The sequence below is a fragment of the Vombatus ursinus genome, unplaced genomic scaffold (assembly GCF_900497805.2).
Source record: "Vombatus ursinus unplaced genomic scaffold, bare-nosed wombat genome assembly UNPS02009062.1, whole genome shotgun sequence".
Lineage (NCBI taxonomy): Eukaryota > Metazoa > Chordata > Mammalia > Diprotodontia > Vombatidae > Vombatus > Vombatus ursinus.
Genome location: NW_020948840.1, coordinates 11,690,811 through 11,709,128, shown reverse-complemented (window position 1 = coordinate 11,709,128; position 18,318 = coordinate 11,690,811). Strand labels below are relative to the sequence as shown.

At 38.8% G+C, this 18,318-nt stretch overlaps 1 protein-coding gene across 8 annotated transcripts in view; it reads left to right on the top strand.

Annotated features, from left to right (window-relative positions):
- The window catches only part of RASGRP3 (RAS guanyl releasing protein 3), a 156,182-nt gene extending 138,400 nt beyond the window's left edge, over nucleotides 1-17,782 (top strand). For 7 of the 8 annotated variants that reach the window (XM_027850449.1, XM_027850445.1, XM_027850448.1 and 4 more), the window contains 4 exons: nucleotides 4,258-4,294; nucleotides 9,129-9,254; nucleotides 10,384-10,751; nucleotides 16,462-17,782. In XM_027850449.1, the coding sequence (XP_027706250.1) occupies nucleotides 4,258-4,294; nucleotides 9,129-9,254; nucleotides 10,384-10,751; nucleotides 16,462-16,470 (540 nt within the window). In that variant the 3' untranslated portion in view covers nucleotides 16,471-17,782. The remainder of the gene's footprint in view (nucleotides 1-4,257; nucleotides 4,295-9,128; nucleotides 9,255-10,383; nucleotides 10,752-16,461) is intronic. The other variant, XM_027850451.1, reaches the window with a different exon arrangement.
- The last annotated feature ends 536 nt before the right edge of the window (nucleotides 17,783-18,318 follow it).

Below are 18,318 nucleotides of genomic sequence, written 5' to 3'. Positions count from 1 at the left end.
TTGTTTAAATTTTTGTTGTGAGCATTTGCATTTCAGAAATTAATAATTGTCCCAAATCGTGGCTTGATTTATTGTATTGTTGATTATTTAGATTTGTGAAAGTGTTAATAATTAACACTTTTTTCCCCCTGGGAATGTGAGGTCTTTACACATTTACCAGCATACCCCTGTGTTGCTCTATAAACACTGCCTGAGGTCAGCAGGAGGGTATTAGAAAGCTCAGAGAAGGAAGTCATCACCAGCCTATAGACTTGGTGCCTATAAAGCCTACAGCATTGTTTAATAATAACACTAATAATAATGATAACAATTGGCATTTATGTAGTGCTTTATGGTTTACAAAATGTTTTTATATCCATTATTTTGTTTGAACCTCACGACATCCTTAGTTTAGATCTAGGAGGGACTTTAAAGCTTATTTAGTTCACCCCTTTTATTTTACAAATGAGAAAACTGAAATGAAGGCCAAAGAGGGGAAGCAATTTCCAGGTCACATAGGGAAAAAATAGATCTGAATTTTAACCCAGGTATTGTGACTTCAAATCTAGCTACTTTAGTGGACCTCTACCACTATGGCTATCTAAAGTTAAAATCAGTTAGAACTCATCGGTCATTTTAGGGAGTAGAAGCTCGAAGTTTTATAGAATTTTATAGTTTTTGAAATACTTTCTTCAACAGCTTAAATCAGTATTAAGCAACTACTATATAGAAGGCTAGGCACTAGGGATATAAATAGTAACTTAAATACTCCCTTCCACTAAGGAGCTCTTAATACCACTATGAGGGACATAAGCTGAAATTGGTGGTGATTTGACCATCCAATGGAACATTTGTTGAGCATTGTTGAGCATATGCTCTTTGTTAGGTTCTAGGAATACAAACACATATGAGAAAAAGATCTTATTGGATGGCATGGACCTAAAGACAAATAATAGGAGGTAATATGTATTAAATGGAAAATGAATAGTATAGGTGTTAAGTAATATAAGAGTTCAGAGGCAGGAGCTATCACTGAGGGTTCACAGAGAAGGCAAAACTAACATGAAGGACACTATAAGGCTATAGGAGTTAAGATTTCCCAACAGTTAAGCAATCAAAAGCTATGAGCAAATAAATTTCAAAGGAAGAATTGCAACCTCTCAAAAACCATATGAAAAAATGCTTTAAATCATTAATAATAAAAAGAAAAATACAAATTACAAGCTTTAATGCCCTACAAATTGTCAAAGATGGAAATAGAAAGTGTTGGAGAGGCTGTGGAAAGACAGACACATTAATACACTGTTGGTGGAGCTATGAATTATTCTAACTCTGGGAAACAATTTGAAATTATTCAAGAAAAGTGATTAAAGTGTTCATATGCTTTGACCTTGGAGGGAAAAGAGAAAGTCTAAGATATACCAAAATATTCAAAGCAACTTTTTTTTATGGCAGCAAAAAAAACTGAGAACCAAATGAATGAGGAATATTATTATGTAGTTAGAAATTAATAATATAAGGAGAAACATGGGTAGAGCTGTATGAATGGATGCAGAGTGAAATAAGCAGAACTAGAAGAAAAATATATACAGTGACTATAATATAAATGTCATGATTATTAAAAGGAAGCTAGACTGTGAGAAATATACTTTCACCTCTTGACATAAAGGAGTGAACTATAAAGGAAGAATGTTATGTATGTGATCAGATAAGGTCACTATGCTGTCTGTTTTGCTTAATTTTTTTTCTTTTCTTAAAGAAAAGGGAGAATTCAATTCAGAGGCTGGGGGATGATGGGGATGGAAGTATTCCCAGAAATGAGTGATATAAAACCAAAAGATATCAATAAAACATTTTAAAAAGAAGTTAAAGGAGGAAAGAATTTTAAGATGGAGGAGGATGGCAAATGATTTTAAATGACTTAAGAAGGGTAGGGAAAGAACCAGGATAGTTTAGTATTGTGGAAGCCAAGAGAAAAAACGCAAAAGGAAAGGGTTGGTCCATGGTATTGAATAGTGCTGAGAAGTTAAAGAGAATTTAGACTAAGAAAGCACCATTGGATTTTATAATTAGGTGGGCATGAGTCAATTTAGAACAGTTTCATTTGAGTGATGGGGTAAAAGAAATATTTATTAGTGACAACTGGTGACAACAATGTAGCTTTTACATTTTACTATTTAAAAAAATAAAAATCAGAACAAAGGCATTTTAAATGATTCTTTTACAAAAGGGATTGTAAAGTGAACTAGAGAAATTCAACAATTAAATCTAGTTGGTGTTCTGGTTAAAAGAAAAGGATAATATGGCTAAGAATCTACTATAAATACAGAGAAATATCCATCCAGAGCCCTAACTAGGAATTTTTTGTACCTGTGTCAAATACCACAAAGCTTGCCTTTAGTTGAGAAGGTGGAAGGAGCAGGATGACAGCTTCCTTCATAGCTAATTATTATTATTATTATTTTGCTAATGCAGTATTAAGTTCTGTTGTTTATATACTACTGAAAAATTCTACTTGAACTCCACTCTGCAGTAATTCTACTGAAGAATACTACTGAGAATTCTTTCAACAGCTTTAAATTCAGTGCCTTCTAAATTTGTTCCTTTGGGGCAGATACCTTATCTTCTTACCCTGGTTATGACTGTGTATTCAGAAGTTGTTAATCATCCCAATGACAATATTTCCTGAGTGTTTCTATCTAATTATATCAGGATTATTAGACAACAAATAAATTTCTAATGCCAATCATGTTGACTGGTCCCATTTTGAAAATGTTCCCTAGTTAAAGGGAAGGCAAAGTCAGTTTTATGCACAGGTAAAGAAGGCAATCAGTCACTTGGGTGATCTGATTGGAGGAGTCCCAGTAAAGTCCCTGAATTATCTTCCCAAATGATGTCTTGAATTCCGCCCTCATTTTTTCTGAGTTACAAACTACTTTCTCCTAGTGGTCCCTTTTTCAAATGCAAATACTCGGAGGCAATATGGCTCCATGAAAAGAGTGCTGAACTTGAATTCAGTCTTAGGACCAGAGTTTAAATTCCACCTCTGACATACACTTACCTATGTGATCTTGGGCAAATCCTCTATATTCTCTGGCCTGTAGTTTCTTTCTTTTATTAAAATTTAATTTTGTTTTATTTTCACAAAGATCTGTATTCTCTCCTTCCCACCTCTTCCCCTCTCCCTCATTGAGGAAAAAATAAAAAATAAATCCCTTGTTACAAATATGGATAGTCGAGCAAAACACATGCCTGCTTTGGCCACTGGGCCATGATTTCTTCATCATCTGTGAAATGAGTGGATTGGATTAGGTGACTTGCTAAGGTTTCTTCTGAGCATCTGGCGGTGCTGTAGTGAATACAGTGCTGGGCCTAAAGTCAGGATTCCTGAGTTCAAATCTGGCTCAGACACTTAATAGCTGTGTAACCCTGGGCAAGTCACTTAACCCCATTTGCCTCAATTTCTGTACCTGTAAAATGAGCTAAAGAAGGAAATGATAAACCATTTCAGTATCTTTGCCAAGAAAACCCCAAATGGGCCAGGAAGAGTCAGACATGACTGAAACAACTCAACAACCACAAAAGGTTTCTTCTATCTCTAGATTGACGATCCTATGAAGAAAGGAATTTTGGTTTTTTTGTTTTTTTCTCCTCCATATTACTTTCCTTCCACACAAGAGACTAGTTGGATGGTCTAGGGCAGGGTGGGGAATCTTTGGCCTCGAGGACACATGTGGCCTTCTAGGTCCTTGGGTGTGGCCTTTTGACCGAGTCCAAGTTTTACAGAACAAATCCTTTTATTAAGGGGATTTGCTCTGTGAAGTTTGGATTCAGTCAAAGGGGCAGCACTTAAGGACATAAAGGGCCACAAGTGGCCTTGAGGCCGCATGTTCCCCACCTCTGGTCTAGGATGAGAGGATGAGGTACAGTGGGGTGGGGGTGTGTTGGCTCTTGAATGAAAGCCATCAGGCAAAACTCTGCAGACTTCACTACTTTGCACAGAGTTAACAACAGATAGTTTTCCTTCCAGCTTCAATTTTCCATCCTGGCTGCTACTCACGTAGTTGCAGAAAATCAAAGAGAAGGGGAACTAGTGTTATCCCCACAGCTGGAATGGAATGGGAGGGGAGTGAGTCCTCTCTCGACAGGAAGGGTGTTAGAGTAGCTGCATACATCCTGTTTGTGCTTAGAAGCTCCGGGTACTTCCTCCTGGGTGACCTTGTTTCTGTTCCAACTTTCCTTTCTGACTCCCTGACTTTATTTTGTCTTTCATTGCAGCTCTGGGGCATAATCAAACAAGGATACAAATGCAAAGGTAGGTAAAGAAAAATGGACGATGTTCTTTTCTAGACTGTCCACCAAGCTGTTGTTGTTCTTGTTTTAAACTGCCAATAAAATTCTAAGATTGCTGTGTTTTGGCAGGAGTAGAATTTGTTCAGCCAAACAAAAATGCTCTGGCATCAAGAGTATTTTGGCCATTAGAGCCCTGCTGGTGCCAGGTACCTGACAGGTACAGACAATCATGAGAAGCGCCAGAAGTTCAATGTTCCAAGAGGATTTGGTATGATGCCAATGGGTGAATAAAGAAGCATTTGTCAGTCACTTACTATGTGCCAAACATTGTGCTAAGCACTGGTGATGCAAAAATAAAAATAAAAATAAAAATAAAGAAAGAAAGAAAAGAAAAGGGCAAAGACAAATTCTGCACTCAAAGAATTTACCTTTTTTTTTGGTGAGGTAATTGGGGTTAAGTGACTTGGTCAGAGTCACACAAGCTAGTGAGTGCTATACTTCTGAGGCCAAATTTGAACTCAGGTCCTCCTGACTCCAGGGCCAGTGCTCTAGCCACTGAGCCACCTAGCTGCCTCAAAGAATTTACTTTCTAGGGGGAAAAAAAGAAGAATTTTTTTTTCCAGGCAATTGGGGTTAAGTGACTTGCCCAGGGTCGCACAGTTAGTGTCAAGTGTTTGGTCTGAGGCCAGATTTGAGCTCAGGTCCCCCTGACTTCAGGACCGGTGCTCTATCCACTGTGCCACCTAGCTGCCCCTAAGAATTTACTTTCTAATAGAAGGAGACAATTACTGATCAAAGGGTGGTGGCCCTGGAGGGCTTTTCGCTTGAAAGTTCCTCAGTGAGTAAGGCCAGGAGAGCAGATCGACCCATGCCATCCAGGAACAATAACAAAGTTGAACTGATCATGTTTCAAGGCCTGAAGGGAGGGGGATACCCATGAAAGCCATTTGTAGAAGCTGTGGAAGAGATGGCCAGAGAGCAAGCTGTTAAGTGAACATTACTGGAGATTTCCTGAAGTAGTGAGCCAGGAGAGGCAATCACCAATCTGGACATCGAGGTCTTTGGAGGGACAGAGATAGAAGAGTTGAATCCTCCAGGGCATGATTTCTAATGTGAGCAGCAAGGTGGTTGTTTTTTAAGTTAGAGAGTTTAAGTTATAGATGAGGTCCTGATCTACATCCTTGGAGAAACTTTCCATATTGGGATTCCACCCCATAAGGATGAAATCATAGGTCTAGACAAGCAAACAGACAAATTTTCACATTTATATAGTATTCTAAGGTTTGCAAAGCACTATACATACATTATTATGTTTGATCTGCATGGCAGCCTTGTGCGTAGTACAATTATTATTATCCCCATTATACAGATGTGAGGTTAAGTGACTTGCCCATTATAATATATCTCATAAATTCCCAAGTCCCATTAACACATCTCTGGACCACAAGGTCAATCTTCCCTCCATCACCACAATATTCTGCCTCTCAGTAAGCTACCTCCACAGGCCACATAAATTGAATACCCATCTCTAAGTTTTCCTTGATTATCATCAATAAAATTTTATGTTTGTGTTTAAGTATACTAAGTGGGGCAGAAAAATACATGATATCAAACACTGCTTAAAGGGAAAAGTTAATACATTTTAATGCCTATGATATATAGTAATCTCATGTGTTTCATCCTAACATAGTAATAAATAATAGTACATGGTAAACTTGTTGTTGACTATCTTTTCTGCAAAAATTAAATAGGTAACAGGAAAGGATGAGAGAAAACCAAAAATTCCCTTTTGCCCTTTTCAATTGAATAGACCACATTTGTAGCCCATTTAATTGACTAATCTGGTTACATAAAATATCTTTACAGATAGTTCAATCTGTGAACATGATATACATATGGCATGCACATTAACGTGATTTAAAATGTTCTACATAGAATATATGAACAGCAGCATGTCATAGCACATGGGCCTCAAAGTCAGAAGGACCTGAGTTCAAGCCCTGTCTCTGACACATACCAACTATGTGATCCTTAGAATATTACATTACCTCTCAATGCCCCCAAAAACTGAGACTCTTATATTGCCAAAGAGTTGCAATCTATATCAGTGAAGGGAATATCTGTGCCATGAATTGCCCTGATTATGTGAAATCTCAAGCCCATACCATCTTCTACCTTCTTGGAGCCACTAATGGTCCTAAATAAAATCTATGGTTTTTAGTAAGGTGGGTTGGGAAAAATGTTGGAGGTGGAGTCAGCAGAGACTTGGATTTCAGTCTCGCCTCTGATACTTTCCTAGCTATTTGACAATGGGGGAATTACTTAATCCCTCTGAGTCTCAGTTTCTTCGTCTACAAAATGAGGACAGCAGTATCTGTAGTACCCGCATTAGAGAAATGTGATGAGGATCACATAAAGTTCTTTTTAAATGTCACCTTTTATTCATCCTTACATATTTCAGGCTACAGATTTCTATTCATTTTTGACCATGGCTATTGTATAGTTAAATTTTGTTCCTTTCCTCCACCCTCACTGAACACACAATTAATCAATCAATCACAAAGTGTTTGTTAATGGCTCACTATGTGCCAGGTGCTGGAATAAAAAGACAAAAATGAGATTGCCCTCACGTATCTTAAATAATACAAAGTTCTTAACCTGACATCCATGAATTTGTTTTTAATTTGACAACTGTATTTCCATATGATTGGTTTCATTTGTAATCATATATATTTTACTTTACACATTTAAAAACATTGTTCTGAGAAAGGGTCTGAAAGTTTTTCCAGACTGACAGAGACTCATATTACAAAAAGATTAAGAATCCCTTTACAAGGGGGATATAAGATTCACAGATAATAAGTTAGAATTTATAAAGCACTTTAAGGTTTTCAAAATGCTTTACAAATATTATCTCGTTTCGTTCTTTTTTTTTTTAAGGCAATTGGGGTTACGTGACTTGCCCAGGGTCACGCAGCTAGTGTGTCAAGTGTTTGGTCTGAGGCCAGATTTGAACTCAGGTCCTCCTGACTTCAGGGCCTGTGCTCTATCTACTGCACCACCTAGCTGCTCCCGTCATTTCATTCTTATAACAACCCTGGGAAGCAGGTGCTATTATTATCCATTTTTAATAAATGAGGTTAATTGACTTACCAAGAATCACAGAGGTAGTAAGTGTCTGAGGCTGAATTTGAACTCAAGTCTTCCTGACTCCAGTTCCAGTGCTCTAACCACTGGACCACCTTGTTGCCTCACAGGTTATGTACAACATGAATACATGGGGGCATTAACAACTGGGGGGCATAAGAAAAGGCCTCTTGAAGGAAGTACACATAGACATGCATACAAACATGCACATAGGCCATATTTAGTTTTGGCAAGTTAGTTACTGGGCGCAGGTCATATATGTTTTCAGTGGAGTGTTAACTCAGGCACTAGGTTTAGTGAATTAATTACTAATTAGCACTCCAGTGGCAGCTGGGTGGCACAGCAGATAGAGTTTGGGGCTTATAATCAGGAAGACTTATCTTCCTGAGTTCAAATCTGCCCTCAGACGTTTCCTAGCTGTGTAACCCTGGGCAAGTCACTTAACCTTGTTTGCCTCAGTTTTGGCAAACCACTCCAGTATGTTTGCCAAGAACACCCCAAATGGGGTCATGAAGAGTTGGACATGACTGAACAACTAAAACCTCAGTGGTCTCAAAGACTTGAGTTAATATACCTTCATTTCTATTGAAGCAGTATTTAATTTGGCTTCCTGAGCGAATGCGCAGAACAGGACTACAATTTCACTGTTTCTGTCTTTGTTAGAAAGACTATTCAGCTAATCAGTCACTACTTATTTTTTTTCTTTTTTTCTTTTTAGTGAGGAAATCAGGGTTAAGTGACTTGCCCAGGGTCACACAACTAGTAAGTGTCATGTGTCTGAGGCCGAGTTTGAACTCAGGTCCTCCTGACTCTAAGGTCAGATATCCACTGTGCCACCTAGCTGCCCCAGTCACTGCTTATTTTAACAGCCTCTCTATGTTGCAGGAAAAAACTAGGAGGCTCTGTAAGAAGATGCAAAGGCAGCTGAGATCCATTCCCTGTCCTGGGAAAGCCTGCAACTAAGCATAGGAACACAAACACATACATAAAATACATACACGCTAAATTATTATTACAATTATTATTGTTAATTGTTATTCAGGAGAGGATGAGAACTGTATAAAAACTTCTTTCTTGTTGCACTAATTCTGGGTTAGCTTTATTTATAATGCTTTTGTGTATGTGGTAGAGTTGCTGGTAATTTGGCTCTGGCTATAATCAAAGACAATAAAACCTGTGGAGCAATTGAACAGTGAAGTATGCAAGGGAGCTTGCAGATTCCCTGCTTTTTTTTTTTTTTTTTTTGGCCCTGTGGGGCAGTCAGACCTAGTGATGTCAGAGCAGATCATGCTACAATCCCACCTTTCTGGGCTCATTGCATGTACTACCTTTCATGCATTCTAACTGGATCCAAACCAGCCTGCTTGTTGGTCCTCGCACTTAACATCAACTTCCTCTAATTCTTACCTCCTGGAATCCCTACTTTCCTTCAAAGCACAACTTGAGAGCTACCTCTTAGATGAAGCTTTTTCTATCTCTCCCCTTCCCCATTCCCATGAAGAGGGCTGTCCCACCCCCATATTACTCTGAATTTACTTATAAATTTTATGTTATATTTACTTATTTTTTCCTCCAATAGAATGTAATCTTTTTGAGGGAAGTGACTGTTTTTGTTTTTGCCTTCAAGTTCCCAGTGTCTAGTATACAACTGGTGCTAAGTAAGTGGTTGTTGAATGAAGGAATGAAATGTACATGTTGAAATTTTACAGATTGCGGAGCCAACTGTCACAAGCAGTGCAAAGACCTCCTTGTGCTGGCATGCAGGAAATTTGCAAGGGGGCCCTCCATGGGAAGCAGTCATGGCTCTCTTCCGGGAAGCCCATCATTGCCTCCAGGTAGTACACTTCTATTTATGTTGGTCTCTAGATCTAAGCCTATTCAATCACTCAGATCTCAGTAGTATGAAAAAATATATTCCATATTGGTCCATATATAAGCTGTACTTTCCTCCTCAGTTGGCTCATACAGAACCTGAGAGTAAACTAGAATGACATTTTTTTTCAGTATATACCTATACATACTTATGTATGTATATATATATATATATATATATATATATATATATATATATTTTCCCTTTCAAAGACATGTAATTTTAGGGGCAGCTCATATTCAGACCAATACTCTAGAACAGGGGCTCTTTCTTTGTGTTTTGGATATCTTTGGCAATCTGGTAAGACTGTGGGCACCTTCTAAGAATAATGTTTTTAAATGTATAAAATAAAATACATAGGATAATTTAAAAATCCAGTTATCAAAATATTAAAAAAAAACCAAATTCATGAATCTCATGTTAAGAACTCCTATAGTCTAGAATAACAGCAGTATGTTGTAAACTTTTAGTAATTGGCAGCCTGATGTTGGTTTGTGGCCCAGTCTTGTGGGTATAGAGGTATTGGGACTTCGAAGTATGACTTTTACACGTCTTTATTCCTGAGATGCCAGGTATAAACTAGAAATCATCCAAAGGAGGGCAGCAGGGTTATAAAGGGCCTTGAGTCAACATGCCCCATGAGGAACCATTGAAGGAACTGTAGGTATCTAGCTCAGAAAAGAGAAGAAGGGAATAGTGAGAAAGGGCCATGATATCTGTCTTCAAATATTTGAAGGGCTGTCATGTGGAACTAAAACAGTAGATTAGACATGCTCTGTTTATCTCTAGAGGGTGAAAATAGGAGCAATGTGTAGAAGCTGCAAGGAGACAAATTGAGGCTTGATGTTAGGAAAAACTTCCTGTACTCAATTAAGAAAATGGAATAGGCTGGTTCCATAGGTGGTAGGTTACTTCTCATTGGAGGACTACCAGAAGAGGCTAGAGGACCACTTGTCAGGTGTGATGTAGTGGGGATTCTTTACTCTGGTATGGGTTAGCCTAGATGGCTACTGTGGTCCCTTCAAACTCTAAAATTCTACAATTCTGTGATTCTGTATATTAAATAACACCAGACCCCTTTCCCCTTACAGTTCAGGATGAGGTGTTTGAGTTCCCTGGTGTTGCTGCTGGACATCAGGATCTGGACAGCCGAGCCATCACACTGGTGACAGGCTCCTCTCGAAAGATCTCCGTGCGCCTTCAGCGGGCTACCACCAGTCAGGCCACTCAAACGGAGCCCATCTGGCCTGAGTCTGGATGGGGTGATTCAGGATCTCATACCTTCCCCAAAATGAAATCCAAGTTCCATGGCAAAGCTGGAAAGGACAAAGGCTTTGCCCGATGGGAGAATGAGAAGCCTGGGGGGCAGGTCAACATGATGAACATGGTGACCCAGAACACAGAACATGAACAGGACCAGAATGGAGCAGACACCAATGAAGCCAACCAAGAATGTGAGGTTGGTGTTGATGATGTATAAAAATGGAATTAAAGTCACAGGATTATAGATTTTAAAGCCAGAGAGGACCTCAGCAGCCATCTAGTCCAACTCCCTTATTTTATTCTTAAAATTAAAAACAATTTTATCTCACCCAGGCTGTAAGTACAGGGCTTATCCAAGTATTGATTGGCCCTGGAGCTCTGACCTTCTTCGTTTCCAATCTGGGCCAGTTATCTCTCCTCAGGTACCCTGATGCCCCATTCTCCCTCACCTCTTACTCACTGTTTAGTGCAGACATCTGATCGTCTTAGCCCACTGCAGCTAAGAAATCCCAGGCTCCAGAGATCTACCAGCCTCAGCCTCCTTGGTAGCAAGGATTATAAGCAGGTACCAGCATGCCCAGCCTAGTCCTTCATTGTCCACATAAGGAAATGAAAACCCAGAGATTAAGTGATTTGCCCAAGGTAATTAGTGAGTGACAAATGCAGGATATGAACCCAATTACTCTGATACCAAGCCTAGTGCTAGTCAGATTTTTCATATGGAGGCAAGAATGAGAATATAAGGATATCTGGGTTCTAGCTCTCTCTTTGCCCACTTACTAACTGGCTTTGAGCAAGTTACTCTTTGAATCACACTTTCCTTGGCTGGCTTCTAAGAAGATTGGACTAGAGGATTTTTAATCATGCAGATTTCTAGGGAGAGTCATGGAGGTTTTATGCAACGACCTTATTCTCACTGGATAATGTTGGATTTTGAGTCAGGAAGACTTGAGTTTGAATCTTGCCTCAGACATTAACTAGCTGTATGATCCTGGGTAAGTTAACCTCTCTTAGTCTCAGTTTCCTTAATTGCAAAGTGGGGAAGATAATAGTATCTACCCCCAGGGTCATTTTGAGAATTTGATGAGCTGACATATGCAAAGCCCTTTGCAAATCTTAAGGTCCTATATAAATACTAGTTATCATGTGCATTTTAATGTTTTCTCCACACCAATATGTTTAACCAGATTGTTTCAGCTGAGAAGCAGGGCACAGTATCTGGGGGTGGCAGTGGCCCAGGACAAGGGGCACATAGAGCACTTCTTAAGGGCAGAGACACTTTCATTTTTGTCTTTGTCTCTCTAGTGTCTGGTACATAGTAAATGTTTAATAAATTCTTTCTGATTGATGGATGGATAGGGGTGGGCAGAAGTAGGGGCAGTGGTAAAATTTACCCCACCAAAGGAGATTTCAGTGACATGGCAGGATTTAACATCCTGTAGAAATGAGAGGCAACTATCAGAGAATCTAAGGGGGAGGAAAGACTTTAAAATATCTCTAGTTCAGCTCAATTGCAATGTAGGACTGCTCCTCAAGTCAACCACAAAATATGAAGCATGTAAAACTCATTATCCCATGAGGAAAAACAAACTGAACATGCAAATTGGTTCAAGAAGAATATAGATAAAGTGACTGATGATAGATCCACAAAGATAAAGAAAAGAGAGGAAACTTGGTGTTATTATTCCTAAAGTTTGATGTTTGTTGTCACAGAGAGCATAAGGAAGGACCCTTATTCTATTATCAGACAAAACGCTGTCTAAATGGACCATTGATTTAGAGCTAGAAGGAAGCTTTGAGGTCATCTAATCTAACTCCACTGCACAGATGAGGAAACGGAGAAACAGAGAGGTTAAACCACATGTTGTATGCCCAAGGTCACACAGATAGTAAGTTGCAAAGCCAGGATATAATGAGATAATATTTGCAAAACTTAAAGTACTAGATAAGTGCTTTCTGTTATTATTTTTAATCCAATCTCCCACTTAAGTAAGGATGCTCTCAGTAACCTATGCCTGACTAATGAAAAGGCAAAGTCTCCTTGAACAATGCATATGATAAATCTTTTCTTGGGGGGAAGGGGGGAGTGGTCAAGAAAGGAATTCAATGCATTTGTGGAATGGTTTCGATTGTTAGAAAGTCCTTCCTTATTTTATGACAAAATCTGCCTCTCTATAACTTCTGTCACCAGTGGGTTTTAATTCTGCTTTTAGGAAGAGATAGAGAATAAATTTAACTTTTCATATGATAGTCCTTGAAATATTTGAAGACAGGCGCCCTCTCTGATCCTCTTCTCTCTAGGCTAAGCATGTCCACTCCCTTCAACCTCATCATGTGAGTTCATATGAAAAAAAAAAGTAGAGGTTTTAGTGGACTGCAAGCTCAACATGAGTCCAGAGATAGATCACATGGCAGCACAAAATGAATACAATCTTGTGTTTTCTTGTTTGTTTTTCAGTTGTTTCAGACTCATCATAACACCATTTGAGGTTTTCTTGGCAAGATATTGGAGTGGCTTGCCATTTCTTTCTCCAGCTCATTCTACAGATGAGGAAATTGAGGCAAACAGGGTTAAGTGACTTGTCCAGGGTCACACAGCTAATAAGGGTCTGAAGCCAGATTTGAACTCAGTTCTTCCTGACTCCAAGTGTAACACACTATCCACGGCACCACCTAGCTCTCCTAACCATTAGAATGATTCAAAAGTTTAATGTTGGGGGACTCCCCCCATCTAATAAATGTCAGATAACTAATTCTTAGATACGTCGTAGAAGGAATTCTTGTTCAGTTGTGGATTGGATTAGATGGCCCCTGAAATCCCCTCAAATTTTGAGATATTCTGTTATTTTCTGATTTCCAGACCCTTCCCCATCCTTATTCCTCTCTTCAGGAAACAATCCAGTTTGTCAATGTCCTTAAATTGTGGCTCTCAGAATTAAACCTAATATTCTAGGTGTGGTTTGGCCAATAGAATATGTTAAGAATATTGCCTCCTTTAATATGGATATGAAATTACTATTAATTCAGCTTAAGTTTGCCTAAAGATTTTAAGCAGCCATGTCTGAAATCCCCAAGTCTTTTCCACATTAGCTGCAGTTAAGCCATGTTGTCCTCCATCCTGTACCTGTGCATTAGGTTTTTTAGAAATGTAAATACAGGTCATTGAACCCAGTGTATCTGGTACATTTTATCTTACTTATTTCTGATGATCATTCCAGCTTATTGGGATCTTTTAAAATCTTGTTTCTGTGATTTCTGTGATCCAAATGGCTAGCTGTCTCAGCTTCATGTCAAGTTTGATACAGGCTTTTCCTTTGGCTTCATTTGAGGCTTTGATAAAAATGAGGATCAGAACCTTGGGGCCCAAAACAAGACCTCCTTCCAGCTTGCACTCAATAATAATTATAAGCATTTCTAGAGTGCTTTAAGATTTGTGAAGTACTTTTGCTTTGTATACATTATCTTATCGGAGTTTCACACAGCAAGCAGCCCTGTGAGGTAGCTGCTAGTGGTATTACTAGCCCCATTTTATAGATGAATTAACTGAGACCCAGAAAGACTAAGCACTCATAAGTGGGATTGTTTTCATTCTTCATACTTCTATCTCCCACAATTTATGCAGTGCTTGACACATCGGCAGTTAATAAATATTTGTTGATTGATTAATTACTCTAGCTAGTGAGTATCAGAGATGGATATCTCTGGACTGGATAATCTAGGGCTTCCTGACCCTAAACCCATAACTCTAACCATTATACAATACTGCCTCTCATCAATATTCTTTGAGGGTAATCTCTGAACTTCCCTACCACCCATGGATTTACCATTAGCAAGAACATACCTATGAAGTTGGGAGCTGGCATGGTACAGTGGAAAGAGAATTGATTTGGAGTACTGGGACCTGCATTCAAATTTTGACTCTCTAACTTGTTACTTTGGTCAAGTTCCTGAACATTTTTGGTCTTCAGTTTCTCTGTCTGTAAATTAAGGAGTTGTCTGATATTATGATATTTTTAGTTAGGGAAGGAGAAGTACAATACTTACCTAAAATTAATCACATTTTAAAGTTACTTTCAACTAGAGAAGGGACCATTTCATTTTTGTCTTTTGTCTTTTTTTTTTTTTTGTCTTCCCATAGCTAACATAGTACCTGGCACACAGGCCCAGTGCCTAATAAGTATTTGTTGAATAGACTTGACTATCCTATAATGTAAAACAATTAATGTGTAAAATACTTCACCTCCCCAAATGTCATTAGTCTTCACTGGCAGGAACAAGCAAACAAGCAGTCTTAGATGTGAAGTCTCCTTTGTCTGCTCACACACACAGCTCTATTGTCTGTTCTTTCCTTTGTCCCCACCCCCTATTTGTTGGCCTCCTTTCTGTTTGTCCATCTGATCTAAGTTGAGCTGTAGCCTGTTTATTTTAAAGTGTCTGAGAATTAGTCCTGCCCTTTCTCTTAGCCAGACAGATGTCCTTTTATTTATCAGACTGGTATGAGATTTATTGATTTTGCCTTCAGCACAGTTTGTGAAGAGATCTTGGGTTTGTTTTTTGTTCCTCTCCTCAAAATATTTCAAACAAAAAGAAATCCATTATTCAATGACTTTGCCCTGCTGCTCCATGAGAAGCTCAACACTAAATGTAGCTTTGAGTGAGAAGAATACTCTCTACTAAGCCTCGGGTGTATAAATCAGAGGAAGTGGGTCTTTGAGTAGAAAGGGATCATCTGACATGCAAACACTTGATGGATTTTGGGAATCTGGTCACCTCACCCTGTACTAGACTGTTTCTTGTTTGTGGGAGGTTGTGAATCTCCCAGCTGTCTATCAAGTATTTGGAGGTCAATCAGTTACCTGATAGATTCTCAGCACAGTTAGGTATTGGGGTGGAGGGGTGTAGTGAGGTTGGGACTGTATATGAAAGTGTGAAAGTCCTTTCTCTTAAAAACATGTTTATAATTATGTATTAGTACTTGCTTATTATTATACATAATTATAGTTATGTAATGTATAATACATATTGATCTTCCATTAATTAGTTCCATGTATACACCCATTCTCACCCAAAGAGCCCTCCCTTGTAACAAATAAAAGATGTTAAATAAACCCAACTTTTCTAGTGATCCATTCTGACCATGTGTGTGGCATTCTGTTCCCTAGCCCTTTCCCTCTCTACTGATAGGAGGGAGGTGCATTTGACTGAGTAGCATTTTCAAAGTAATTGTTTCCTGGGAATTTGTCTAATTATAATGTAGGACAGTTTGGTGAAGTGGCTAGAGAATTTGCTTCAAAGTCAGGAATTACTGGGGTTGAAATCCTGTCTCTGACAAATACTGGCTGTGTGACATTGAGCAAGTCATGTAGAACCTTCTTAGGGTTCTAGGTAGCTCTGTATTACTATAAAGTGCTAACCTATAGCTAGGTGGTGAAATGGATAGAGTGTTGGGCCTGAAGTCTGGAAGATTCATCTTCATGAGTTCAAATCCAGACTCAGACACTTACTAGCTGTGTGATCCACAGCAAGTCACTTAATCCTGTTTGCCTCAGTTTCCCCATCTGTAAAAGAGCCAGAGAAGGACATGGCAAATCACTCCAGTATCTCTGTCAAGAAAACTCCAAATGGGGTCACGAAGAGTCAGACATGGCTGTAAAACTCCTGAACAACAACAGGTAGTTGGGGGAAATTTCCTCACCTATACCAATGAGATCATAGGTGCTTTCCCAATCCTTAATTATGATGGAAGTCACTGACAAAAATTTATCAAGATCAAGCATCTATTCGGAGACCAGTATAGCCCTGGGCACTCAATATCTTCTCCAAAACTCATTTTTTACAAACGTTCAGAGAAAACACCTATTATGTTAAAGTTCACTAATATAATCAGTATTTCATTTGGTTTGCAGGATGGCTGACCCCTGGATGGGGAAACTGAATGTCTAATGAGTTTGGCAGTTGCATAAAGCAAGATGAGGAATCCTGAAGACCATGTTCCAAATCTGGAAAAATGATCAAAAAAATATTCCTGCCTTGTGAACTCATCAGGTCATCCTTTCCCAGTAGTGTGATGGAAGGTCCCTGTCTGTGCAGCAGAAAATCAATGTACTATTTATTTCTCCCCCTCCCCCCAGTGACTGATCTGTTAAGCATTTCAGAAACAATAATGAAGACTGCTATATACCAACTCTAATGCTTTTGTTTTTTCTTTCTTTCAAGTCATTTGTCTGTGGGTGAAAAGAATGTTGTTTGTGCATGCACTACCCATTCTCTAAATTGATTGTATTTGCTTTTTTTTTCTGAGAATATTATTTTATCATTTTTATAAACTTAGTGAGGGTAGAGATCAAACAAGTGTCAAATCCCTTTGAGTTGAAGTAGAAGTCTAACTGGCAATTCTGGTGCCTGGTGCCTTACATTCTGGTAAGGAACAAATCAAATTCGGGTGGGCTGGGATGGGGTGAGGAAGAGACTTTGAATTGCAGGGTCTCCCGTAGTGGAAGGGATTACTACTGGGAAGGCAACTGCCAGGAGAGGGAGAAGGGCAGGAAAGGGGTAGAGCTGCCTTGGTTAGGGAATCAATCCATGATCTGGTAGCCTCCTATTCTAACCAATTTGTTTTGCTAAGTAAGTGCTAAACTCAACTATTGCTACCTGCTGAAGGAAGACAAATGCTGTCAGCACACTAAGTTTTGGCTCTGGACATAAACTCGTACCACTCCACTCTCTTTATGGATCTGGGTGGAATCCTTCACCACATGCCCTTTTAATATTCATTTTGGGAGACACCAGAATTTTTTACTTCCTTGTCATCACAGGTATTAAGTTTACTTTGTCTTTTTTTTAATGTTTCTATCACCTTAAGTTGCAGCATCTGAAGCCTCTGTGGAAGTCAAAGATATGGTCTGGAAAAACTTCCTAAACATACTCAGTACCTTATAAAATAGCATGATTGGTTTAGTAGAAAATTAACTCTTTGTTCAGTTAGACTGGGTTTAGAATTTTTTTTTTTGTAGGTCCTGAAATGTTCGAGTCTCAGATGATGAAATCTGAGGGGGGAAAAAACCTTAGCTACAGACAAAACAACAACAATGAAAGCAAACTTTTTTTTTCTTCCAGGAATCTTGTTGCTAAAAAAAGAACTCTTGGTCATTGAAAGATGATTCTCAGTGTTCTTTGTTTGTAACTGATTATGTAATACCCATAAATAAAAACTAGTCTTTGGAGAGAGATGATCTTCATTAATCATCACCATCACGAATCTTTGAGTAATATGGGTATTGAGACACCTGAAGCATTGTATCTCAATTATTATAATTGTCAATGACCCAAAAGAACTAAAAGTTAATTCATTTTTGAGATGGGATGTGGGGAAAGTGGGTTCCAGGTGCCCAGGAGGGGAACCACTTGACTGGCTCTGAAGATTCTCTTAGAGAATATGCTCTTTACCAAGAAGACAGTGAGGAATCTTAATCACAGGATCATAATTCTAGAAGAGATCTGATAGATGTTGAGTGATTTGCCCTAGACTGCACAAAGATGGTAAGTAGGAGAACTGAGATTCAAACCTGTGTTCTCTGACCCCAAATGCAGCATTGTTTTACTGCACCACCTTGGTGAAGATGTAAACCCAGAGATAACTGTTTGATGACCCTCTTATTTATATCAAGCAAAACACAAAATAGGAAGAAATAGGTTGGCTAAAGATGTTTGCTACTATCATGGAAGACATTCATCAAAGGGTCCAATTGGAAAAGTGATTCTAT